General features: G+C 40.8%; 1 protein-coding gene and 1 long non-coding RNA gene across 2 annotated transcripts in view; both read left to right on the top strand.

Annotated features, from left to right (window-relative positions):
- Window positions 1-12,993: 12,993 nt before the first annotated feature.
- The window catches only part of LOC311522775, a 52,253-nt gene continuing 37,693 nt past the window's right edge, over window positions 12,994-27,553 (top strand). The window contains exon 1 of the long non-coding RNA XR_014712180.1: window positions 12,994-13,088. This is a non-coding gene — a long non-coding RNA (uncharacterized lncRNA). The remainder of the gene's footprint in view (window positions 13,089-27,553) is intronic.
- On the top strand, window positions 22,705-25,970 carry GJD2 (gap junction protein delta 2). The gene is made up of 2 exons (XM_084629992.1): window positions 22,705-23,363; window positions 24,129-25,970. Exons 1-2 carry the CDS (start codon window positions 23,293-23,295, stop codon window positions 24,970-24,972), a joined length of 915 nt encoding a protein of 304 aa, XP_084486118.1. The 5' UTR covers window positions 22,705-23,292; the 3' UTR covers window positions 24,973-25,970.

Here is a 27,553-nt window from a genome sequence, read left to right on the forward strand (position 1 = left end):
CATTCGAGTACTGAGCCTGAAGCTTCTGAGAATTGATGAGAATTAAGCCTGATTTGGGGTAATGGCAGAAGATATTTTATTTGGATTTGTAGTTGTATCAGAACATTCAGATCGAGGCTAGATACATCTTGTGCCCTATTAAAAGGGTAATGGACACAAGTCATTTCATTTCAAACTTGTTAATCCTTGTAACATTTTAATTAGTGGCTTTGAGAACATATGAATCCTTGAATGCTCAAGCTTTTCTTAACTGGATTCTCTGCTGTGGGAAGCATAATGAATTTATTTAAAAGACCTAGAGGCCTGGTAAACGTCTTACAGGAGAGACCTGGCATAATCAATCATATTGTCATTTCTAAGACACAAGAGCCAATCTTGTTGTCCCGGAAATGAATAGTATTAGTCGCATACACAAAGGAGAGCATTAATAAAAAGTATATATTATAGAATAGTTTTTTCTTATTCTGATAGTGTTAGAAGAAAGTGACTATTTTATCATTTTCACATGGTGCTGTGTTCTAATGGGAGTTGGGTACCAAATGCTCATTTGCGGCTTTGAAAATTTTCCTTTGGCACTCTTCTGCCTCAGTTTCCCCATATGTAAAGCAGGGCTCATATTACTTACCTATCTATCTCACAGATGGTTTCTGAACATGAACTAATTAATGGCTGCAAAGCACTACATTAGTGCTCAGAATTATTTTATGTCTAATATTCTTAGGGCCCAATTCTGGCTATCCTGAGTAGAGCCCTGCACGGATACAAAATTTGCATCGGCATCTGGGCCTCAATCCGCAAAAATGATCCACCGATATCTGCAGATTTTCAGGGCTCTACTCCTGAGGCTGAATGGCACTAGGACAGAGGAAGAGGTACGCTGCTGCAGCACCAATGCCTGGAAGCAGAAAGAGTGTACGGAGTGGACTTTGCTACATCTTTAAAAAGTTGAAACGAGCTTGTCAGTGCAGATGAACAGAGCACAGAGCAGGGCCATGGCCCAGACAGAAAACACAATAGCTGGGGCTGCTCAATGTTGCCTTTTCTCAGAAGAACTGGGAGATGCGTTCTGCCTGTTCCCTGCGCAAATGTGCTGGAGAGTGGACTCCCATAAGCCTTCTTCCCCTTTTGCACAGCCATGCAGGGGCAGACTTAATTTAGCTCTTACTTTCCAGGGCAGTCATCTTTCAGACTCCTTTGATTTAATACTTCATCTGGGGAATAGCAGACAAATCTCCATCTTTCGTGTTCTTCCAGAGTAGGGTTCTCTAATGTAACAGTGATAACACCTAAAGCATAGTGATGAAAGCACATGGGAAAGAGGGACATTATCTAGCTGCATCCATGTTCCTAAAAACTTCTACTTGTCAGGTTTTCCCAAAACATATGTAGCTTTATTTAAAACATGACTTGTTTTAAATTATTTTGAAGAAGGAATATTACTCACCACAACTTATTTTGCTTCAGTAAATATTTTCCTTGGAAGCCTTCACTTCATATACGACATATTGCTCTTAAATGTAAACCAGACGTTGCTTTTTACTGTTAATACCACTTGTTCAGAAGTTCTAGGGAGGAGATCCTCAGCTGATGTAAATCTGCACCATGCTTTTGACCTGGAGCCAATGGAACTATGGTAATTTAAGCCTTTAAACATTTGTATTGTTTTTTCCTGGATTTTGTAACTCTTCCTTGTATATTTCTATCAAATGTGTTGGCTGAAAAAGAGGCAAGAGAATGTACTCATGGGTTGTATTCCACTGAAAGGCACTTATATTAACTGTTGTGGGGATTTTATACATGTGAGCTAAGGGGAAGACTGTGATCTCAGTAACACTAGCTTCAGTTGAACTAATTTGGATTTACAGGTGAAAAAGAGATCAGAATCTGACCATAAGCCTCTATATAAAAGCAGAGAAAAACTGTTTAATGGACTAAAGATTTGGTCTCCAGTTCTAATCTGTGTCCCAGTGTCATGAAAAGCCTGTAACCCCGGTAGATTTCCTAGGTAGAAAATCTGCTGTTTGCCTGACCAATGTTGGGGTGCTGTAGGTAGCCACTCCTTTCGTCTCCTCAGAGTGGGGGTGTAACAAGGGGCAGATTACATGTGTGACTAGACTGCTCTGTGATCTGGTTATTTTTGGACTGTGGAGGAACCCATGAGCAGCACCACAGCTGTCTTTCCATTTGCCAGGGGCTATGCTGGCCTTTGGATCATCCCAGAATCTGGAGGCACAAAAGTGGGGTGAAACCACCTTTGTCCTGCTCTCTCCTGAACTGCCCCTCCTGAAAGGGGCAACTAAAAATCTGGGCCTTGTAGCCTGATTTAGGGTGTACTCATAATATTAATTTAATTTATTAATTTAATTCTTATTTGATCTAATTAATAATATTAATATTAACTGGGAGGAGAGGTAGATAGGCTGGAGGGTAGGGATAGGATACAGAGGGCCCTAGACAAATTAGAGAATTGGGCCAAAAGAAATCTGATGAGTTTCAACAAGGACAAGTGCAGAGTCCTGCACTTAGGATGGAAGAATCCCATGCACCACTACAGACTAGGGACCGAATGGCTTAGCAACAGTTCTGCAGAAAAGGACCTAGGGATTACAGTGGATGAGAAGCTGGATATGAGTCAACAGTGTGCCCTTGTTGCCAAGAAGGCCAATGGCATTTTGGGATGTATATGTAGGGGCATTGCCAGCAGATCGAGGGACGTGATTGTTCCCCTCTATTCGACATTGAGGCCTCATCTGGAGTACTGTGTCCAGTTTTGGGCCCCACACTACAAGGAGGATGTGGAAAAATTGGAAAACATCCAGCGGAGGGCAACAAAAATGATTAGGGGACTGGAACACATGGCTTATGAGGAGAGGCTGAGGGAACTGGGATTGTTTAGTCTGCGGAAGAGAAGAATGAGGGGGGATTTGATAGCTGCTTTCAACTACCTGAAAGGGGGTTCCAAAGAGGATGGCTCTAGACTGTTCTCAGTGGTAGCAGATGACAGAACAAGGAGTAATGGTCTCAAGTTGCAGTGGGGGAGGTTTAGGTTGGATATTAGGAAAAACTTTTTCACTAGGAGGGTGGTGAAACACTGGAATGCGTTACCTAGGGAGGTGGTGGAATCTCCTTCCTTAGATATTTTTAAGGTCAGGCTTGCCAAAGCCCTGGCTGGGATGATTTAGTTGGGGATTGGTCCTGCTTTGAGCAGGGGGTTGGACTAGATGACCTCCTGAGGTCCCTTCCAACCCTAATATTCTATGATTCTATTATCCTAATAATAATTATTAATATTAATTAGTATGGGTTTTAGGCTTACCAATCAGTTTGATCAGAAGATAAAAGTTCTTGTCCCAAATCAGGCTCCACAGAATTTATAAAGGACCCTCGGGGGTATGACAGGAAGCTCACACTAAGACAGATATAGCCTTAAAGACTTTTTCTTAAAATCGGTAATAATAAGTAACTGATAAAGTACTCAGAGCTACAAAGTTACAATTGCATTACTGCTATTCAAAAGATACATATGATAATATAGTATTATATGCAACAAAGCTTTGGTTAATATACTCACACCCTTCCTTGATAACCTGATGGTAAGAGACACAGCCTTGCAGTTCAGGTTTCTCAATTCTTGAGTGAGAGATGCCGTGCTTAGAAGAAACTAATACTAAGAGTATCAAAACTAACTTAGGGTTTACTTGACTAATTTAAACTTAAAGTCAAAACCTAATAAACAAACTAAGAATAAAAACTTAGGGAAACCAAGCTTAGCCTAATTCCCTTGAAATTTAAGAAGAACAAGTATAGCCTACTAATAGTAGTAGTCATAGTAGATAGATAGAGTAGAAAAGGAATACTCTTTTATGGGGCACAAGTGCTGGAAATCCTTCCTCCTATGCCCAAATTTCATTCCTCACCCACAAAATGTTAGGGTATGCTTACCCCATAGGCTAGTATGCTTGTGCGTATGACATGTACATATGCACATAAGTTTACTTGTGGTGTACCTGTTAGGTCTGTGGGTACAAATTGAAAACCCCCCTACGCCATTCTTCCATTGTCTATTGGTCTAGATAAAAGGTCCTAGACATATGCGTGGATACTTATCTAGGTAACAAGATATAGGTCAACTTTACTTTTCTGGGTAAACGGTCTTAATATAGATATGATAACTTTGCCTTAGCTTAACATACAGATTTTGGCCTGTAGGTCTCTTGTAGTACAGCCAAACTTACTTTAATATAAATCTATAAACCTATTACCATAAACCAAATACTTAAACTGTAAGAAAAGATATATATGTATGTGTGTGTGTTTGTGTGTGTGTGTGTGTATATATACAAGCAAGCAGGTTAATCCTACAGGTTACAGCCTTATTTGTGATTGTTAACATGAATGTCAGTGTGCATGACATTTGGCCTGTTTGTTTCCCTCCGAAAAATGGTGGCTGTATTATGCATTATCTTAAGTAGAATTGTGGACTCTTGAACTTGCCATTTTATTTCTATGTCCTTTATCTAAAATTACCTTTCAAAATGTGTGTAATATTGATATTAAATGAGAAAACTACATTTATGTTTTAAAAGCCTATTGATGTAATGCTAGGGGTGCATGAGAGAGCAGACAGAAGTTAGGAAATGTACCACTTTAACTTTGTATTTTCTATCTGTGGAATATGATACAGATTTTATGTATACCATCACATACATTTTTGAAATACAACTTTTCACAACCACTGTAGCTGGGCACCTGAATAGAAATCTCGGGAGCCAGTTGCAAAGACCATCTTTGCAGCATAGTAATCCAGCCCCAGGCAACCAACATAAGGTTGCTCTTCCTTTCTCCAAATCCTGAGAGCTTTACAGTCCCCAGAATGACTTAACTTTTCCTGCCTCTCCAGAATAGTGCATCCAAAGTGTGTCTCAACTTGCCACTTTTCCCACAGAGACCAAAAAAATGGGAGCTTTCCATCTACCTCCCACCCCAAAATCTCATGTCTCCCTCCCCTCAGGCATGGAACTACCTCACCGCATTTCCCCCTCCTTCCAAGGTTGCCCCGAATGTAGAAGAAAGCTATTCTGCTACTCATAAATCTTTCCCTCTGTGACACTGACAGACCAGCCAACCTGAGTATCACCCATAACAATTTAGCAAGAGACATTGAAATGTAATCAAGGCAATCTACTTTTATGTGAATTTCAAAGAGATGTACTAGACCAGTAGTTCTCAATGAGGGGTATAGGTATCCCTGGAGGTACTCAACTCGGTGTTTCTCACCCTGACGGTGCAACCCCCTGGGGTGTGTGTGTCTCAGGATGAGTTTAGAGGGGTCACAAGAGCAGGGCTGGCATTAGGGGGTGGCAAGCAGGGCAATTGCCCAAGTCCCCATACCACAGGGGGGTCTTGCGAAGCTAAGTTACATGCTTCAACCCCGCCGCCTGGGGCTCGGGCTTCAGCCAAGGCTCACAAGTGAAAAACAGGCTCAAGTATCACACTGAAATGTAAGTACAATGTTTATATTCCAATTGATTTATTTTATAATTATATAGTAAAATGAGAAAGTAAGCAATTTTTCAGTAATAGCATGCTTTGACACTTCTGTATTTTTATGTCTGATTTTCTAAGTAAGTAATTTAAGTGAGGTGAAACTTGGGGTACGCAAGACAAATCAGACTCCTGAAAGGGGTACAGTAGTCTGGAAAGGTTGAGAACCATTGTACTAGACCAAGGAGTACTGGTGGCACCTTAGAGACTAACCAATTTATTTGAGCATAAGCTTTCGTGAGCTACAGCTCATTTCATCGGATGCATACTGTGGAAACTGCAGAAGACATTATATACACAGAGACCATGAAACAATACCTCCTCCCATCCCACTCTCCTGCTGGTAATAGCTTATCTAAAGTGATCACTCTCCTTACAATGTGTATGCTAATCAAGTTGGGCCATTTCCAGCACAAATCCAGGTTTTCTCACCCTCTGCCCCCCCACACAAACTCACTCTCTTGCTGGTAATAGCCCATCCAAAGTGACCACTCTCTTTACAATGTGTATGATAATCAAGGTGGGCCATTTCCAGCACAAGTCCAGGTTTTCTCACCCCCCCTTTTTTTTCCCAAAAACCACACACACAAACTCACTCTCCTGCAGGAAAAAAAAAAAGGGGGGGGGTGAGAAAACCTGGATTTGTGCTGGAAATGGCCCACCTTGATTATCATACACATTGTAAAGAGAGTGGTCACTTTGGATGGGCTATTACCAGCAGGAGAGTGAGTTTGTGGGGGAGGAGGGGGGGGCAGAGGGTGAGAAAACCTGGATTTGTGCTGGAAATGGCCCACCTTGATTATCATACACATTGTAAGGAGAGTGATCACTTTAGATAAGCTATTACCAGCAGGAGAGTGGGATGGGAGGAGGTATTGTTTCATGGTCTCTGCGTATATAATGTCTTCTGCAGTTTCCACAGTATGCATCCGATGAAGTGAGCTGTAGCTCACGAAAGCTCATGCTCAAATAAATTGGTTAGTCTCTAAGGTGCCACAAGTACTCCTTTGCTTTTTGCGAATACAGACTAACACGGCTGTTACTCTGAAACCTGTACTAGACCAGCAATCATTAACCCATTAATTTGAGGTAATGGAAATCAAGGGTAGATGCTAAGTGCATCTGTCTGTGTTTACCTATATCTTGTTAGAAGTTTAACAATGTAACCAGATTAGCTTTTAGATGACAGGTTTCAGAGTAACAGCCGTGTTAGTCTGTATTCGCAAAAAGAAAAGGAGTACTTGAGGCACCTTAGAGACTAACCAATTTATTTGAGCATAAGCTTTCGTGAGCTACAGCTCACTTCATCGGATGCATGCCGTGGAAAGTTTAGAAGATCTTATATACACACAAAACATGAAAAAATACTTTTAGTAAGTAAGTTAGTAAAAAATACATATAGTAAGATATATATATATATATATATATATATATATATATATGTATACATACAGATAAGTTGGAAGTTACCATACAAACTGTGAGAGTCTAATTAGTTAAGATGAGCTATTATTACCTGCTGATAATAGCTCATCTCAACTAATTAGCCTCTCTCACAGTTTGTATGGTAACTTCCAACTTATATATATCTTACTATATGTTCCATTCTATGCATCCGATGAAGTGAGCTGTAGCCCACAAAAGCTTATGCTCTAATAAATTTGTTAGTCTCTAAGATGCCACAAGTACTCCTGTTCTTTTTATATTATACATGTGGATGATTCAGTTAACCCTTAAGATCAAAGATGTATGATACTGCAGGGCACTAATAATAACTGCATTGTCTTCAGCTTAACTATCTATGCTATGATAAAGTACTGGCTAATTGCCTTATGTGAATGAATGAATGCAACTTGTTTACCTGTGTATGCATAGGAAATAGATTAGCTTCAAAGCAATGGTCCACAGACAGTTTTCACAGCCTATTGTTTCTCACAGAAAGGTCTTGCTATGAGAAGAGGCTTGCTAGCTTGCTAAAGAGCTATAAAGTAAAGCCCCAGGCTTTAACAGGGAAGATGCATGCCATAAAACTGAGGTCTCCAGGTTTACCCTGGATCACCGTGAAATTCTCATGGAAGAACTTGAACAGTCCCTACACCTGGACTGCCGATTGGACTATAACCTTTTAAATTGATTCCAGAAAGACTTTTACAAATCAGCAGTCTCACCATCTCTGCTATGAAACTGACTGAAGGACTTTACATATATTTGTATGTATATTGATCTTCTAACCATTTGCAACTCTTTCTTTTTCCTTTAATTATTAAACCTTTAGTTTTAGTTACTAAAGGATTGGCACCAGCCTGATTATTGGATAAGATCTGAGATTCTCATTGACCTGGGGATAAGTGTTCGGTCCTTTAGGAATGGTGAACCTCACATATGGTTTCAGAGTAACAGCCGTGTTAGTCTGTATTCGCAAAAAGAAAAGGAGTACTTGTGGCACCTTAGAGACTAACCAATTTATTTGAGCATAAGTTTTCGTGAGCTACAGCTCACTTCATCGGATGCATACTGTGGAAACTGCATTATCACATATGGTGAATCAGGTTTTCAATAATCCCCCACCATATTAGAAGTGGCTGTCTAGATGGGAGTCAAGGGCTGGAATACTTAAAGGGGATTGTGTTTGGCTTTTTGTTAACCAGTATGGTGTTACCAAAGCTGTTTTGTTACTTGCTTGGTGAATCCAATTATAGAATAAACCACTAGTTTGGGGGATTGCCTGCCCTATTTCTTGCTGTCTGCCCTGAGTATGGCATTCTCTGTGTGATCCATCCAGGCACCTGGTCACGCCCTCTCATGCAGGAGGGTTGTCTCAGATATTTTCTACCTAGTCCCCCTACCACAGTGGCTGGGGAAAGGGTAAGCATGACAAGGGGAAGAACCTGTTTACCAGAGAGACAAATCCACCACCAGCCCCTTTCAAGAGGCTGTCTTCCTAATCCAGGAGGGATGGCCTCAAATCTTCTGTAAGATTGCCTGCTGCATTGTCTTGCATAGTGGAACATGCTGTGCTAAATACATTTTCCAGTAAAAGTGAACTCCATCTGCATAGCCTGGATGACTCAGCTACCTGTCTAGTTGGTGGTGTTTGAATTAATTGATCTATCGTAGAACTCATGTTTTCTCTCATGCCTTGTTTGTCTATGTGACAGTCACATTTGATTTCACACTTTCACTTTGCCATATGTCTTGCCTTCATGCCTGTAGGTCATTTTGCACTGACAGTTCAGGTAGCATGGCACTGGACTCTGATAACTGGTTGGTATAATTAAACTAAATATCCTTCACAAATGTTTATTAAAGCCCTGTAGAAACCTACTTCCCAACAATTCTCTCTCCCTGGATTAGTTTCCCATAATCCTCAACTCATCTCTGACACAAGTGCTGGCTCAATATGCTTTACTTGATTTAAATGTAATAACAAAACAAATCTAATGGACTGAATCATTCATTTTTATCTTATTGGTATACCTTTACATGGGGGAAGATCCTAAAGCCCTTATATGCATATGTCACGGAGTCCCCGGGCGATGCTCTGGAACTGCTCCCTACAAAGCCAGTTAGGACTCTGGTGAAGTCTCCTCTCTGTGAGCAGCCTGTCTTCAGGGCAAAAAGCTCACACAGCTTCCAGCTTCCTGGGTCTGACCTCAGAGCATTCAGCATCCTCTGCCTCTCCGTGCGCTTCCCACAGTGAGTCCGCCCAGCCGGGGTCCTGGGGAAGCCAGAGGGTCCTGCACCCCAACTTCGCAGTCATACGTGACTCTTAGCCAGACAGTAAAACAGAGGTTTATTAGAAGACAGGAACATGATCTAAAACAGAGCTTGTAGGTACAGAGAACAGGACCCCTCAGCCAGGTCCATTCTGGGGGCAGTGAGCCAGACAACCATGTCTGCGCGTCACTCCATGTCCCCAGCCAGCCTCAAACTGACTCACCCTCCAGCCCCTCCTCCTCTGGGCTTTGTCCCTTTCCTAGGCCTGGAGGTCACCAGATTCCTTTGTTCTTCAACGCTTTAGCTATCACCTTGCAGGGGGGGAGGGCCCAGGTCATCAGTTGCCAGAAGACAGAGTGTCAGCCATTTATGTACACTGGCCCTTTCCTCTGCAACAATTACACCCCCTTATCCCACCACCTAGAGACTTAAGAAATGCATAGGGGAAACTGAGGCACCCCTACAGTATTCAGAGGAAACATTAAGAACAGTCCCATTTCATCACAGCATATAACTGAAGTCAATGGCAGTTTTCTGTATGTAGAGGCTACAGTACTGACAAATTTATACTCTGAATTAAGGGATGATAGGGCCTAAACTTTCAAAAGCCACTAGTGATTTCAGCTTCTTCAAATTTTAGGTGTCCAACTTTAGACATCTTGAAAGTGTCTGGCTTTCAGAAAGTACTGGGCCATTCAAGACATCTCAAGTTGGGCACCCAAAAATGGAGGCACCTGCAATCAATAATCATATCTGAAAATGTAATGTAGGGATCTTTATTATGTTACCTATGCAATTCTATATTACTGTATTCTACACTACTGTATTCTATAGTACATGGCCAGAAAGGGTTAAGCATCCTGCAGAATAAATGACCCAAATTCAACCTTTAGAGACATGTTAGAAAAGTATGTAAATGGTAATTAGAGCCATTCCATGTTAGATAGGCTAGAACTTTGAAATGCAAACCTGTAGTGTTAGAAAATTAGAAGTGATACTAATTGTATGTGTTTACTTATATCTTCTTAGATGTTAGCCATGTAAACAGACCATACCTGTCTATTACTATAATGATTGATTCGGAAATCAAAAGGGAATATTAACATTAAATGAATCTTAGGTGAAATAGTGTCATTGTCTATGCGTCTCTTTAAAGTTTGTGATAAACCGCTTAATGGATAAATTACCTTATATTAATCCATGTAGTTCCGGTAATGTTTTGGAAACAGAAAGTTACGTCAAAAGCCTACTGTTCACCCAAGACTGTATGGTCAAGAGGCTGCTAGCAAACTGTATAAAAGACTCTTGGGACCTGATCCTTTCATCTCAGATCTGCTTGATGCTTCATGCAGGGGAAGCTTGAGTCGTAAAACTGAGATCTCCAGTCCCATCTGGATCTCCCTGAATATGAACATTGGACTATAACCTATGGATTAATTCTGAAATAACTCTTTGCAACTACAAAGCTCACCATCTCTACTATTTCAGAGTAGCAGCCATGTTAGTCTGTATCAGCAAAAAGAATGAGGAGTACTTGTGGCACCTTAGAGACTAACAAATTTATTTGAGCATAAGCTTTCATGGATCTGATCTCATAACTGTATTCATGTCTGTATGTATACTGATCTTTTAACCTCTCTCTCTTTTCTTTTAAAATAAATTTGAGTTTAGTTAATAAGAATTGGCTGTAAGCGTGTATTTGGGCAAAATCTGAAATATTCCTTAACCTGGGAGGTAATGTGTCCGATCCTTTGGGATTGGTAAAACTTTCTTATATGATGAATAAGATTTTCAGTTATCCTTATCATATTTGACTTGGGTGTCTGGGTGGAGGCCTGAGGCTGGGTTGCTTTAAAGGAACTGTGTTGTTGGCTTCTGGGTAACCAGTAAGGTATTATTGAAGCTGGTTTGTGCTGGCTTGGTAAATCTAAGTATTGGAATATCCACCAGCTTTGGGGGTTGTCTGCCCCATTCTTTGCAGTTTACCCTAATTGAGTAACTTCAGTGTGGCTCCGCGGGGCCCTGTTTACAACTACTAAGACTGCAAGTTTAAAAGCCTTGGTGCCCTGTAGTTAGACAAGAACCCTGCCATGAGGGACCTGGGTTTGATTCTCAGGCCTGATCTCTAAGGCCTTGTCTACATTGTTACAGGAGTACTCCATTTCTGTATATATGTAAATAGATAAGGTGCCAGTAGATGGCACTGAAGAACATGTGACATAGTTCCTGGGTTTTGTAGGACCAATAAAACTTGTTTTTGTGTACTGCAAATGGCTTCCTCGTGTGCTTAACATGAGCACTTAACACACACTAGACATTTCCCCCTAAAATTTTCCACAGGTATTACTACAGTCCAACTCCACTGGTGCTAGCAATGGTGGAAAATTTTAAGGAAAAATATCTAATGTAGGCACACACTAAAACTGGCAGGGAATGGAAGAACACCATGAACACAACATACTTGGTGCCTATCAGGTAGAGAGGAAGTGCAGCTCTTTACTCTGCAGTGACCCCCTATGAAAGGACAAGTGGTTGCACTGTTGTACTGGAAAGGGAATTCCAACATGCTTTCCTTTACTACATGAGTCAACCCTGATGAAGGGGCTGTGGAGGTAGGAAGTGGGAAAGTTCCACTAAAGGAAAACAATTCTCTGCATGTCTTTTTATCTCGTTAAAGAGACTCCAAAAACAGAAAATGAATCTATACTCTAAGGTAGCTTCTAGAGTAAAGCATTAGTGAATGATGAATATGAAATCATAAAGTCTGATCACAATCCATAAATGACTCTTTCATGCTCATACTATCTGTGTTCTAAGTACTGCCTTTCTCAGTGCTGACATATTGCACTGCTCTTATTGTATCTTGGAAGCTCATTGGCTTCACTGTTCTTCAGGATTTTAAGGGCCAGATCCTTGGGACCAGTTAAACTTCACTGATGTGGAAAAATTAACCATGCGTTGTGTTTGGATCAGAACAAGCCTGAGGCTCCTTTATTGATTACAAGCGCAGCAGGGTAACAGCTCTAAATAGCTGCCCCCCGATGCAAAGCACACACAGCTTTTTAAAACTTAAAACCACAGACAAATAACACATACTTCCGTATTAATTACCTTATTTGGAATACATTGCAAAATTAACACTGTTCAAAAACAAAAACAAGTGTCTCCCCCACTCGGCCCTTCCTGTTATTCACTGTCTGTTCTTTTGCAGTCAGCGATCTTTCTAACACAACTGTTATAGTTATATATTTCATAAGCTTGACTATTGCAAATTTGTTCTGTCTGGGGACTTTTCCATCCTGCCCCTTCCTGCCCCTTATGCACAGAAAACCATTGTTCCATTTTGGGGACTTTCCACTATGACTTCTCCTATCCCTTGACACACATAAGCAAGCAGGATCTCAGTTTATGGCCTGCAGGCAAGCTTGACCAAAGTCAGGGCCTTGACCTGAGTTTTATGTCCTGTTAATTTTCCCTCACAGCACTATGCATAAGAACTGGAAGCAGGAGAGAGCAGGTAGTTCTAAGCCATATTTCCATGCCTCTGATCCTTGGTCTGATAAGAGACTAAGCAGGCATCAACAAAAGTGGTCCACCAGCGACTGTTACACAACTCTGGAATCCCTGTCACCAGTGCACTGCAGTTCTGCCCTTGACAATGTCCCTGATCTACTCAGAACTATCTTTGAACTGAATCGGGTAGAGCCAGTGCTGCCTTCTTCACAGTCTGACTTCCACTGGTTAGATTGGAGGAGAAGCTTTGTGTGAAATTTCCTAGGGTGGACATGGCTTGAATGTAAGCAAGTTATGGAACAGCCATTTATCAGGTACAGTGTGTTTTTTTTGTGACTCATCCACAGTTTAGTTATACTCCTCACAGGAAGGTAGTCACCAGTTTGTTACAGAGAAGTGTGAAAGGACTCTCAGCCAGCTACAAAGAGGATTTTCTAAATCTAAATTTTAAAATAAACAGCTAAAAGATGAGGACAAATTTGCATAGGACATATGTAAATCAATGCAGCCCTTGAGCAATTGTGACCTATGCGTGAAATTACGTGGGCTTCTCTGCTATCTAGAAAAATTAAGTGTAACTTCTGATACCATGGCAACATCATGTTTAATGTTGCTTTTCTTAAAGAGAAACACTCAGAAATATATCCTGAACATTTCTGTGTGCTTTGCAATGTTTCATTAGGAAATAAGTGCTCCAATGAACTGACATGTAGCACTCTTAAATCTTACTCTTTTTCCTCTTTCTCCCCATCTCAAATATTCTTTCAAGAAATATCTGTGACTTCTATTAGATTTTGGCAGAAGTGGATCAGCTTCAGGGTATTTCATAAAGTAAAGATTATCACAAAATCCAGACATGGACACGTCAGTCCCTGTTGGATAGAATGAGTGGAATATCATAACTGATTTCCACTAGTTAATTATTAAGAGTATTTCTTAAGTGTCAACAATACACTCATAAATATCTTAACTTTGCTTTAGGGCCTGAATACATCCGAATAAAACTGACATTTTGGCTTTTAGAGCAGTGTAGTTACTAGTGGAATAAAACGTTGTGCCTCCCCACTGCCATCCTGGGAACTCCCTATTAAAAATTCAAGATGATCTAAGGGATGAGCATTGGGATGTGAAAGCTTTCAGCTCCTGGGGCCTGACTCTCAACCCATTGAGTTCAATGGGCTTTAGATCTGGCCTAGGTCACCTGTTTGAATGTAAGAAGTTGATATGGAATGAAAGTTGTTAACATCAATGGCCAGAATGAATTAAATGAGCTGTCTCTGTTCAGTTTCATTCATATCACAAAAATCCTAGTGTGTGTCCAACACCACAAAAATCACCATCACACTCAGCACAAACAGCCTGCCTTGTTAATGGTCTGAACAGAAAGGATGAGAAGAAAGCAATGGAACACGCTATGCTACCTTCTAAGGCCCTAGATGTGGTCCCGCCAGGTGTCAGGGATAAGGCATGTGTATGGAAGATTGTATTGCTTCTACCTATGCTGTGCCTTTTCTGTGGATCTAAAGGAGACTTCATTCTTCACAGATGTCACTCTGGCATCTTTCATAAGCCTTAAATTCACTTTAAGAATGAGGGAAAAAATTCCTTAAACTGGGAAGTATATCAGGAAAATGGGCCAAATTCATCTTTCATGTAGGTGCCTTATCAATAGCCTACTGAAGTCAATGAAAAGACTCCTATTGATTTCAGTGAACTTTGGAACAGGCCCTACATTTGGTATAACTTCCTTAATATTTACACCTGTGTAACAGGGTGCAGAATTTATCCCTGTACCTTTAAAATATCCCATTTACAATGTGAGCCACTGTCTGACCTTGGGTCCACGCGTATTTTAAACTGACTGGCAGTTTTTAAACTGAATAGTTTATGAATTTTTTACCTTTTAATGACAGGTAGGTCCTGATCTCCCCATACTGTGGGAAGACCCAAGGGAGGGGCTAAAAAGGAAGAAATCTGTGCTGTTTTCCTTACTAAGTTTCCTTAAATTGTTTCACTGAGAGTGCCAGGGAAGGCTTTTCCCCTCCAACCTCCAGGGGAACAGCTCTGGCTGTGGCTATCTTCACTGCTCTGTATCTCTATCACCCTCCCCAGTCTTTGGTGGCATAGTTCCAATGGTGTCTCCCTACCAGGGATTCTCTAGCCACGGGCTGGGTTCAGAACCCACCTAATGGGCAGTCCTCACTGGACAGGCTGGGGTTCATGGAAAATTCACACATAGCCCTAGGCTAGGGGATAATGCATCTGCACAATACCCCTGCCCTGTCCACATCCCAGCTACTCCTCCCCTGGCTTGCTCTCTTCCTGCCTCTTCCCCCTGCAAGGATCCACAGATCCACTGAGAGCCTTCCATAGAGGCCCTTCACCCCTTTCCTCTTGTGTGTGTGTGTGTGTGTGTGAGTTCAAGGGTTCTGTATGGAGCGTTCCCATTGCATGCAGGCCTGGGGAGGGATGACTGGGGCCTTGGTAACTAAATGGAGAAAAATAAAAATTATAGCATTTCTTTTGCCCTTTTATCCTAACTAGAGTCCCACCCCATAAATTCCTATGGAATTTAATAGCAGTTAAACCATTAGGGTTCTATATATCCTATAGAATGTAACAATATCCTTTATATATACTTTTTTCCAGCCTTCCAATAGAATTCTATAGTAGGGATGGAATTCTATATTAAATACTACAGCATGTTTCAAAAAACCATAGCTATTACATTTTGTAGGATGATTCCATAATGTAAACAAACACTCACTAGAATTACGTTTGTGAAATAAATTACTTTTCTCCCCTACACTTTCAAGCTGCAGAATTCCTGAACAACAGAAAGATTTTAAAAGTAAAAACAGGATTCCTTACTGAGCTCCTGCTTTTCACTCCCGTTCACAAAAGTAGTTTATTTTCAAATCAATCACTGCACTACCCTAGTTATTTCAATGGACAGCTTCAATGGACTGCTTTAATGAAATGTGAATTCTCTACTGAGACTGGTGAGATGAGGGGGGAGAAAAAAGGGGGGCACCAGGAATACTAAAGACATATGGTAGTGTAACAATCAAAACAAAGGAAATTAATTCTGCCATATATCACAGTACTGAATCAAAAGCATCTGGAAGCATATAGGGATTTAGCATTTGAATGGAGATGAAAGAAGACAAGGCAAAGCAAAGCACTAGGTCCAAAAGAAATGTTTCATGTAAATAAATTATATTGAAATATTGCAGAATGGCTTCTCACAAACAATTGTACTTTTTTCCTACTGGTGCAAGAAGCCCAGGAAAGAACTCAAAAGCTACACAGAGCTTAAGAACACAGGGCTGTGTGTTCTCATCATTTGGCCTTATCTGCTCCTATCCTGGGTGTTCTGTAGCATTCATTAATTTTATCTGCCTAGTATTTTGCCATTGGAGATTTTAAAAAGTACAGCTGTAGATTAGATTCTCAGAGAGATTTGAAATCCTGAAGTCAATGAGAATTATGCCAATGACTTCTGTGGAGCCCGGCTTTCACCCCCTGGATTTTTTTAAAAAAAGTCCAGTCCATTTTGATTACTAATTATAACTCCTTTGATTCACAAGAAAAAAGAAAATAGGAATATATGATTTGCCATATTGGGTCAGACCAATGACACAATCAAGTCTCAAGTCTGGTATCCTGGCTCTGGGCCGGGACAAGCCTCAAGCATCAGAGGAAGGAGACTTCCTCACCCATAATGCATCTAGTCAGTGCTGCATTTCTTTCTGTGTGTGTTTCTTTAAGACAACAGTCTCTATGGAGTGAGTCAATTTTTCCTCAATGAAAACTTGCTTTCAATTTATGTTGAATTTGTCATTACCATAGCAGGTGCACATTACTTTGCATCTTTAGAACATAAGGTGTAGTTCTTATTTAACATATTTAATTGTATATAGTCCTTTATATTATTCCATGTCCAAGGCATTTCTGAAAGGTTTTCTTACTTTAATGAATAAGGAATCTTAGTGTGGGCCTTAATTAGAACTCAAGTTAGATTTGCTCATAAGACAAATAAAATTTCCTCCTGTGGGTCCAGATAATAAAAACAGACACAAATCCATTGCAGTCAATGGTTCTGTACCAATTTCCTACAGCTAAAGATCTAACCCATGGACTTCTGACCAATTTCAAAATTTAAGGTGAGAAAGTTTAGCTTGCTTCAAGAGCTGGGGAAATGATTTGTCACTCTTTTATTTGATGAATTGTGCCGATCTCTAACTGCAAATTGTCTACAAACAGATCACAGTTCACTCTCATTAGATGAAGTACTCAAATATTACAGTAACGGGAGCTAAGTACTATAGATGTATTTGTAATTGAAAATTATTTGCCACATAATTTCTGATAATAATTCTGGATTGTTCATTGTGCCTGTACTCTGGATAGAGGTCATCAGTCCTTACAGTTCTCCTTTTGGGAAGTCTGTCACTTTAAAATTATAGGGGTGGGAGAAGAGGTGCACCCAGTGTGATTTTGAAGATAAGCCTCTTGGCTTTTGAAGGGACTTAGACTGAATGAAGACACAAAAGAGCTTTTTTCTTAATATTCAATGTAATGCTGATTGCTGTTAGGAATAAGCGCATACAATGAGGGGAGAATCTACACCCAAATGTTCATTTCATGAAAGAAAAAATGTAGGTGGAAGCAGATGACCCAGATGATTTTATGAATAAAAGATATAATCTGATGCAATCATTTCATTAATACGCACATGACACCAAATGAAAAAACAGCAGAGCAGATGGCGAGGAGAGGTCTTAGATGGGCGTTTTCAGTTTAGCAGCTAACTACTTAGTATTTGGTATAATCCACAAAGGCTATCAGAAAAGAAGTGCTTGTAATAACAATCTTTCAAAGAAAGTTCTACTGTTTCATAAAAGTAATACTGAAAAAAATCTCATCAGCTACCTCAGCTATGAAGTCCAATTACAAAGCATAATGAGGGCAACAAACAGTTATGTTTGATAAGGTTTTCTCTTTTCCACACTCTAGTTAATAACTTGCAAATGTTTAAAAAGGGTTTCTCGCTGCATATAGTTAATGCATATCTCTGGGGTCTCTGAAGCTTAACAGTAGCAATGAAAATCATGATCTCATGTAAAAGTGAAATATAAGAAGTCACCATGGCTTCTTTGAATCTTAGTGAAGCATTCATTTATTTGCTCTAACATCACATTGCTGCTGCAAATAAATTAAATAAAAATAGTCTGTGGGACAGTATTTTTTTTAAATAAATATTATTTCAAGATTTATTGGCCTAGGCTCACTGGTGTGTCCAGTTGACGTTGGACAGAGTAGCGGGGCAGGATGACTTGTACAAGTAGCGGGTTACAGCACCTGAATTCTGGGGCTTTCCCCAGCATAGATTATAGCAGTTTGGGAGATGCTCTAATGTATGGCCCCCAAGAAGTCAGCTGCCTGCTGGAAATGCCCAGAAGTCACTGCCTCCATCCATGCCATCTTTCCTAGCCCACCCTGGCACGTCACTACATTGGGAGCTGCAGGGGGTGTGGTGTAGGAGCCACATATGCTAGCTATCTCCCACTGTGGTCATCCTTTTTCAGGAGGAATCCCCAGCTGGAGAACTCTGGCTGCTTTCTGGACCCTTTGCAGTACCAGTACAGTGCAAAGCGGCTGGATTTCTCTGAGAGGGAATCTGGCCTATAGCTTCTTAGAAACAGATTAACCTCAGTTTGTCATCTAAACTGAGGAAACATACAATCTCACTCTCCAAACCTAATCCAAAATCCATCCAATCTATATTCTTATTATTTATTTTAACATTCGTATTGTAGAAGCATGATCTCCAAACATATGCAGGCTTTAACATACTGTTATTTTTGTAGGGGTTGCTTGAGCTACCACCAGAAACAGAGTAGAGTTTGTTCTGAATTTTTCTTTCTTCTATAGAAACATATAATTGTTCCTAAGGAAGTATGTTGCTTTTATACTTTTTGTATACAATTAACAAAATATTACACAGGGCACATCTGATCCTGTTGGAAACCAATATTGTTGCTTCATTAAGAAACTGTTTTTGTAAGCCAGGGGATAAAGCTTTGTTAATCCTAGCTGCTTGTGAATGAAATGTAGGATGATTTACTAACAGGAATGCCACAGCCAGCATAACATATATCCCTAGCATTCTGGGCAGCCTGCAGATCCTGGCTGCACAGCAGGCTGACGGATTCAGTGGATTGGTATAAAACCTAAGACAAAGACTGTAGAAACTGTGGAATTTTCCCCTGCTTGTAACTTTTCCTCCCCAACATGGCTGTCTAGCTGTCATGATTAATTTGATTAATTACTTGGTGAAACAGATAAGTTATCAAGTAAGTCTATATTTGGATATTTCTGATATGTATGTGGTCAATTGTGGGAATGTAAAAATGTGCTTTTATCATACACCTTTCACTGTTGCCCCTACACTCTGCAAACTGCACCATATATTATTTTTATTAATATTTTGGTAGTGCCTAAAAGCCACAACTGGGGTCTGGGCTTCAGAGCGCTAGGTGGTCTATGAATACGAGACACACTCTGATATACCAAGCTACGTGAACTTCAAACAGCTTGCACTTTGTTAGGTTTTCATGGCATTATTTTTAAAAAACAATTCTGTCTTTCCAACAAGTATGGAATTACTTTCCCTAAATTAGCCTGGCCTTACATGCCAGGTGGACAATATTCATTCTCAGGGCTAAGGTCCAATGGTCTTGCAAGTGAAAATGGAGCTTGTATAGCATTGGAAAAGGGACATTCCCTGCTTTATAATAGGACACAGCACCTGCCACAGTAGGCCCCAAGTTATTGGACCTTACCATTATTGATTTTAAATTCTATTTCAGATAACTTTTAGAGGTTTATAGCATTTATTAATTAGACATTTTTCTCCTTCCAAGGTGCATACAGTTGGACATATTGGATTAAGTAAAGCTGGTTAAGACAGCAAACAGTATGTTGACCATTCATTTGAATTCCAAATGGATGATCAATTTGATCATGTAGTGCTCTTTTTTCATTTACTATTAGAGCCCATTCATGCAAATGGGGTTTTGTCCACATGAATGTTTGGAGAAGAGCTGTTCTTTATCTAAATACCCATATTTGCCTTTGCACAAGGATTTCTCTTTCTTTCTTTGACAATCTGGACCATGGACTGACTTTCCCACTGCATCCGATGAAGTGAGCTGTAGCTCATGAAAGCTTATGCTCAAATAAATTTGTTAGTCTCTAAGATGCCACAAGTACTCCTGTTCTTTTCCCTCTGCTGTTTGGTCTTGCTATACAGGATTACCAATCACTGGCACTCTAGATGATTATGTATGTATATATTATCTTCACACATTGGCACTTCCTCTGTGGATGTGGACTGGCTCCTATGCTTTCTTTCATATATCTTCAGTTTCATCTCCAGACAGACACCACTGGGCCCTTATGAGGCAGTTAGCTGTTGGTGTAGTTAATTAACTAGTTGTTAGGCTTGTTTTAAAAGGCAAAGCCAGAGTTGATTTTTCTAGAGCTCTGTTGATGTAGTTAATAGCTCCTTTTCATAAATATGTTTAGAAGTTACACAGTCCTTCAAGTGAAGGAAGTGCAAGGTGTGGGCATCAGTCTGTAGAGCCCATACAGCTGAAGGGAAGAAAAGCCCATGATTGCTCATTGTGCCTACCAATTCCAAACAGCAGAGAGAAACCCAGTTGGTCCAGATTATTGAATACTTCATCACAGAAATCCAATTTTCAGCTAGAGGAAATCAGTCTATTTCTGTGCAAAAAAGGGTATTCACTATTCCTCATTTTTTTATTGTTCTTCTAGTTAAAAAAAGCTGTGCTTGTCCACTCAAGGAACAGAAACAATATTGTGACCTAGGTGATCATTTACACACCTAAATAACAGACAACAAACTATGAATAGCTGAAGGTTTACAAACTACTTTTGGATTTCATCCCAATTACTCATCAAATATTTAAAGTCATTTACAGAAATAAGAAATGATTCCTTAAAAAAAAAAAAGGACCCAATTATTTCCAGTGAATAGTGTGACGTGCTCCATGACTAAAGCAGTCTGGCTTTTATTGGTGTACATATATGATCAATAGTACCATAAAACTGTCTGAAATACTTCTTAACTAGCTTTTCTGTGAAATTTGTGGGTTAAAAATCATTCAAAACAGGGTGGTGTCAAGAGTTTACTTAGCAGGTAGGGAAAAATAAATAACACTACTGGATTCATCACTTGAGTGTAAGCCAGTCAACACAAACTCTTGCCACTGCAATCTTTGTACAATAACCTTTAGTATCTCTGGTTCTGAGTGCATACACAACATTGAAAATGTAAATAGTTAACAAGATAAAATATTCTATGGTAATTTATATGGATTAATTCCAGTATAAGCATTTGTCTGGGAAACACTACATAACTTTTACATGATTTGCATATATTTTGGTGTCACCACTGATAAATATGTGTATGCAGACTCATGTACACAGAATCTTAATCTTGGAAAATGCTGGATATGTAAATTTCAGTTCTTGCTGTCTATGAATATTTATATAAAGGGTGTAAAACCAGTGCAAACTAAAACCTACATATTAATTCCAGTGTCTTCCAAGACTGAGAGATAAGAAGATATAAAACTATAGCTATATAATGCTGCCATTGTGTAAAATACAGAAAATATTTCCAAACTTTGAGCCAATACTAAATCATTCCTATGCCTAAAGTACATTTCTACCTGGAAGCTAGGTGCTAGCATCCCGAATTACCCCCACTGAATTCAGAGTAGCAGTGGTGTTAGTCTGTATTCGCAAAAAGAAAAGGAGTACTTGTGGCACCTTAGAGACTAACAAATTTATTTAGCCTAAGCTTTCCTGAGCTACAGCTCACTTCATCGGATGCATTCAGTGGAAAATACAGTGAGGAGATTTATATACACAGAGACTAATGAAACAATGGGTGTTATCATACACACTGTAAGGAGAGTGATCACTTAAGATGAGCTAATACCAGCAAGGGGGGTGGGGGTGGGATGGACCTTTTGTAGTGATAATCAAGGTGGGCCATGAATAGAGACTGGGAATGGATGGGTCATTACACAAAGTAAAACTATTTCCCCATGTTTATCCCCCCCCCCCCCCCACGTTCTTGTCAACTGCTGGAAATGGCTCACCTTGATTATCACTACAAAAGGTTTTGTCTCCACTCCCCCTTGCTGGTATTAGTTCACGTTAAGTGATCACTCTCCTCTCAGTGTGTATGGTAACACCCATTGTTTCATGTTCTCTGTGTATATAAATCTCCCCACTGTATTTTCCACTGAATGCATCCCATGAAGTGAGCTGTAGCCCACGAAAGCTGATGCTCAAATAAATTGGTTAGTCTCTAAGGTGCCACAAGTCCTCCTTTTCTTTTTCCCCACTGAATTGTCTCACAGTCAGATCAGAAAACAAATTTTAAAATGAATACCCAGGACAGAAATTATTTTCTGTTCTAAACTGAGTGCTGTGTTTGAACAGTGAATATGCCTTTCTTTGGGGATGACCTAATACAATTTCCTTGTGGCTACATCACTCATTAGCTCCGCTGTTAACTCTGGCTGGTGGAATGGCAATGAATATTCGCTGCCCCTACTTGGGCTATTTCCTCTGCATACAGTACGTGCAGACTCACATCTGTTAAATCACTAGCGTGGGAGCGGAGGCGAGCACAGGGAGGGCAATGGATACAACAAAGCTGCAGGTTAAATTTATTAAAACAGGCTCGGCAGACAGGAGAGGAAATGTGCTGGGAATGGGAAGGAGCAAGGGGAAATCACAGGGGAGGGGAGAACTCCCTGCGAGGGAAGCTTTCCACGGGGGGTGGCGGGGGAAGGGGGAAGATCTTGGCGGCATCTAATTGCGTGCTACGCTTCCAAGGGCGCATTCACTCCAGCCCATTACCTGTGTGTTTAGTGGAGCCGTTTTAATCCCTGTGTGATTGGGAAGACCCCTGGTCTGCCTGCCCCCGGCATTTCGGGCTGCTTAGGGCTAGCTGCACGCGGCGGGCTGCCCCCGGGAGCCCAGATGATCAAGAATCGCAAAATGAATCGCTCGCCAGCGCCATGGAGTTCTTTTCAGTGCCATTGATTTCTTTCGTTTGCCCACCACAAGAACCCGGAGAAAATCCTAGCGCCGCTGCTGGCTGCTCTCCCCCGACCGGGCTGTGACGCAAGCAGAGAGTACTTAAAGGCCGATTAGAGGCGGCAAGACATTCCAGCCACCCTCCCTCCCTGCCCATGCACAGCCCAGGCACTGGGGGTCCAGGCCGAGCCCAGCCGCGGGACGTGCCCGGCGAGGCGGAAGGGCTGCGGGGCTGTGCTCGGCCAGCCCGGGCCATCCAGCCCCCCCGCCGGCCAAGCCGCCTGCCCAGACGTTGCTTTGCTCCGCTGGGGTGGGCTAAAAGGCGAAAGCGGCAGCGCGGCCAAAGTCTTTGTCTCCGGATGAGCAGCGATGGGGGAATGGACCATCCTGGAGAGACTCCTGGAAGCTGCCGTGCAGCAGCACTCGACTATGATAGGGAGGTAAGAGCAACGGGTCCACGGGCAGGCCAGGGCACCTAGCTTAAGCCTCCCCTGGAAGGGCTGGCGGAGAGCAGTTGCCACGTGCCCGTGCCGGTGCAGGGGCGAAATGTCCTAACCAGGGTGTGCCAGGGGTTACGGAGAAAGAAAATGCTCCAAACTAGAGCAAACTTCAGCCATCAAGTGTCTCCCGCTCCTCTCGCTCCCTGTGGAGCAAATCCAGAAGTTGTCCCCGCAGAGGACTCTCCTGGGAAATAAAGTGCCGTCGTGAGATCGATCCCCTCCGCACGCATATATATCTATATCTATACCTCCCCCCCCCAATTCTTTAAAGCCGTTTGAAAGCCTCTCTTCTTTGTGTTGGTTTCAGGTGATATTTACCACGGTCTAAATTGTGAGCGTGAAGCTTTTTTAAAAGGAGGTAAAACTGGGCTCCAGCTAGTCACCCTTTGATCTGAGGATCTTTTATCAATTGAGGATTACAAGGAGTGTGTGTCTGCGTGTATCTATTAATTGCTCTTTCATATCATTTCGCCTGACTCACACACTGTCCTTTATAGTTTAGACTAAACAAAAATCAGGGCAAACGTTTCTTTGCCGCTTGCATTGTGATCTCTGTTTATATGCACGATCAGCACCGGACAGCTCCCCGCAGCCCTGGGGGTTAGTTAGCTCCAGCCCTGCTGCTGCCTTGCTGTGTTTTCGGGCGTTTCGCTCTCCCCCGAGGTGTGCAGGGTCAGCGTGCACTGACGAACTTTTCTGTTGTAGGATCCTGCTGACCGTGGTGGTGATCTTCAGGATACTCATTGTGGCCATTGTAGGAGAAACGGTTTACGATGATGAACAAACTATGTTTGTGTGCAACACGCTGCAGCCAGGCTGCAACCAGGCTTGTTACGACCAGGCATTCCCTATCTCTCATATCAGGTACTGGGTGTTCCAGATCATCATGGTATGCACTCCCAGCCTCTGCTTTATAACGTACTCTGTTCACCAGTCTGCTAAGCAGAGGGAGAGGAGGTACTCCACCGTCTTCCTCGCCTTGGACAGAGATCAAGACTCAATGAAACGTGAGGACAGTAAGAAGATCAAGAATACCATTGTCAATGGAGTGCTGCAGAACACCGAGAACTCCACCAAGGAAGCAGAGCCAGACTGCTTGGAGGTGAAGGAAATCCCCAACCCAGCCATCAGAACTACAAAGTCGAAGATGAGGCGGCAAGAAGGCATCTCCAGATTTTACATCATCCAGGTGGTTTTTCGAAATGCCCTGGAGATTGGGTTCTTAGTGGGACAATATTTCCTGTATGGATTCAATGTCCCTTCCATGTATGAATGTGATAGATACCCCTGCATTAAGGAAGTGGAGTGCTATGTGTCTAGACCCACTGAAAAGACTGTCTTCTTGGTATTCATGTTTGCGGTGAGTGGGATTTGTGTGGTGCTCAATTTGGCAGAACTGAACCACTTGGGCTGGAGAAAGATTAAAATGGCAGTGAGAGGAGTACAAGCAAAAAGGAAATCCATATACGAAATCAGAAACAAGGACTTGCCAAGAATGAGCGTGCCTAACTTTGGCAGGACTCAGTCAAGTGACTCAGCTTATGTGTGAGGCTGTTACAGAACTGAAACACTGTGCCAGGTGGAACTGACCCAGACAACATTAGGGAAAGGTACATTGCTTAGGCAAGCAGTTTATCAAACCACCAAGAAAGCCACTAAGGTATTGGAACTGCACTTACTGAACTAGATACAAAATGCAGTGCTAAGTAAAAGACTGAAGGAAAAATGGTAAAACCCTGCTTGATCTGGCCTTACAGTACAGTTACTGTTTTCTAATTATCAAATATTATCTTTTGACTGGAGCAGCTTTTTGGTCATTATTAGGATGAGATTACAGACGGGACTGTCTGACTAATTGTTGTAATTGCATGTGGAATGATCATAGCTAAAAAATTGCAAGGATGCTGTTTTCTGGGGTGTGTACAGGGGAATTCTGTAATATACAACTGCAAGCACATTTTAAAAGGAGGTTAATTGCAATGTTAGGCACTTGACCATAAGCTCAACCAGGAGGTTTGTGCACTTTCATCATCATGATGTTGTTTTGTCTGTTGGAATCCCAGAGCTTATTGCTGGTGTATATTATTAGCTATTTTCTAACATAGTTTTATACAACAATTACACAAAACAATCATGCTGAATATAATTTTGCCATTTTTGTTTGCCTGTCTGTTCACACCAGAGACCTTAATCATCTTATGCTAGTTGGGATCTACCAAATTTGTCAGTATGTTTTTTAAAAAATTACCCTGATGTGCATAAATCAGATAGAATTAATTAATATTCAAGTTACCTATGATCATCTGACAAATATACCAAAGGAACAGAGTTTGTTGCTTTTAACTGTGAATATGTCACCTTCTCTCTGCTCTTATTCATATAAGTGCCATACTTGAAACATCTAACTCTGTACTTAGTCAAAGGGTTGTCCAGGGGTACCAACTGGAATAATGTGGTTTTATACTCTCCTTTATTTATTTTATGTTATTTGTTTAGTCATGGCAATGGTGTAAAAAGCAGCTGGTAATTCTATTGATAAATAAAGTACTTGCCTTTTTTTGTAAACCAGAGAACATTGCTCTTTTTTTTTTTTATCATATACATTTCTAGAAACACATGAGGTAAAAAATATAAACTTCACTGGAATTATTTTTCAGGTGTTCAAAGCATACCATTCATGGTTTTAACACTAACTGATAAAAACATGGGAAATTTAAACTGTCAGGTATGGCTGAATTGCTCATTAAGCTATCTCGCTGTGCTTTTAAAGGCAGATCCAAAGCCCACTGAAGTCAGTGGGATTCTTTCCATTGACATCAGTGGGCACTGGATCAGAACCTTAGCTGGTTGCCAAGGCCACTCTGTGAATTGTCCTATTCGGTCTACCGGCCTATGTCTAAAACAATTGCATGTCTTCACCATGTAGTCCAAAGGATAGCCTCAGCAAAATGCCAGAGCTCTGTAGGCCCTCAGTTGGTTCAAGAACTGCACTTGTCCTGTCTCAGCAACTTAATATCAAGCCATTAGGTTGGTCACAAACAAATATTTGTTAATGGTAGTTTTAATGTAGTATAAAGAGAAACTTGCCTTAATTTGTCTGTCAAGAACCTGATCCAGGTCCTTTAAAAAGGGTGTGTGAGAGAGGGATTGGGTATTGCAAGTGGTCTTTCGAGTAGATTTCACTGTATTTTTGCCATATGTCTGTGCTTGCTCACACCAGATACCCTAATCATCTTGCTTGTAGTTGTGATTTATCGGTATTACCAATTTTTAAAATTCTATCTTGCTTTCTGCATTCTAAATATTACCACCTTCCTCTGTGGAATTTTTACTTCAAGCTATGAAACATTACAAGCTTTTTGTCCGATATGCAATGTTGTTTTAAAGATGCCTTTATCGTTTTTGTCACCTCAGACAGACAGCTTTACAATTTGATTATGAAAACCCCAAAGTTACATTTCTTGGCTGTTTTGTTGCTATTTGGATGCATACTTATATTATTTCATTGCATATTAATTACAAAAACAGGAAGGCTATTTTTAGAAGAGCAACTTAGCTAAAATCTCCATCTACAATATAATAAATTTCTAAAGATTATTGACACACACAAATACACTTTGGGCAAATCTGATTTTCATTTCATAAACTACTGGCATGTTCTGTGAAGTCTCCTTTAAGTAGATTTTGAAGGGAAAATGCTGTATGACAATAATGACAAGCATGATTTTAATGTGAAAGAAATGAGAGGTTGTGCACAAAAAAGCTTGATCCAAAGACCATTAAAGTTGACAGAAAGTCTCCTATTGACTTCAGTGGGCATTGGATCAGATTCAAAATGATTAGTATTGTAAACAAACACTAGTGTTAGGTATCTGTATACTTTCTTATCATCATTTATATCAATACCAGTAAAATTACATGTCTTGAAGCCTGTCAGATTATACGCCATCGTGCCTTAATGCAAGGTGTAGGAAAGGGATATGTTTATAATAAGAGCAATGCAAGTGACTCAATTTACTCCAGTCATTTTATATAGGAACTGCATAGTTTGTTAACTAAATCGTGTATACCCATGTGTTTAAAGGGGAAAACATGCCAGTAGACTGGAGTAATATGGGGTGTGAGCATAT

Source organism: Lepidochelys olivacea, assembly GCF_965140295.1.
Source record: "Lepidochelys olivacea isolate rLepOli2 genome assembly, chromosome: 6".
Lineage (NCBI taxonomy): Eukaryota > Metazoa > Chordata > Testudines > Cheloniidae > Lepidochelys > Lepidochelys olivacea.

Excerpts from the sequence above, each read along its gene's own strand:
- GJD2 (XM_084629992.1), top strand. The coding sequence starts at position 23,293 with ATGGGGGAATGGACCATCCTGGAGAGACTCCTGGAAGCTGCCGTGCAG. Across the intron at positions 23,364-24,128 it reads CACTCGACTATGATAGGGAG|GATCCTGCTGACCGTGGTGG; the intron begins GTAAGAGCAACG and ends TTTCTGTTGTAG.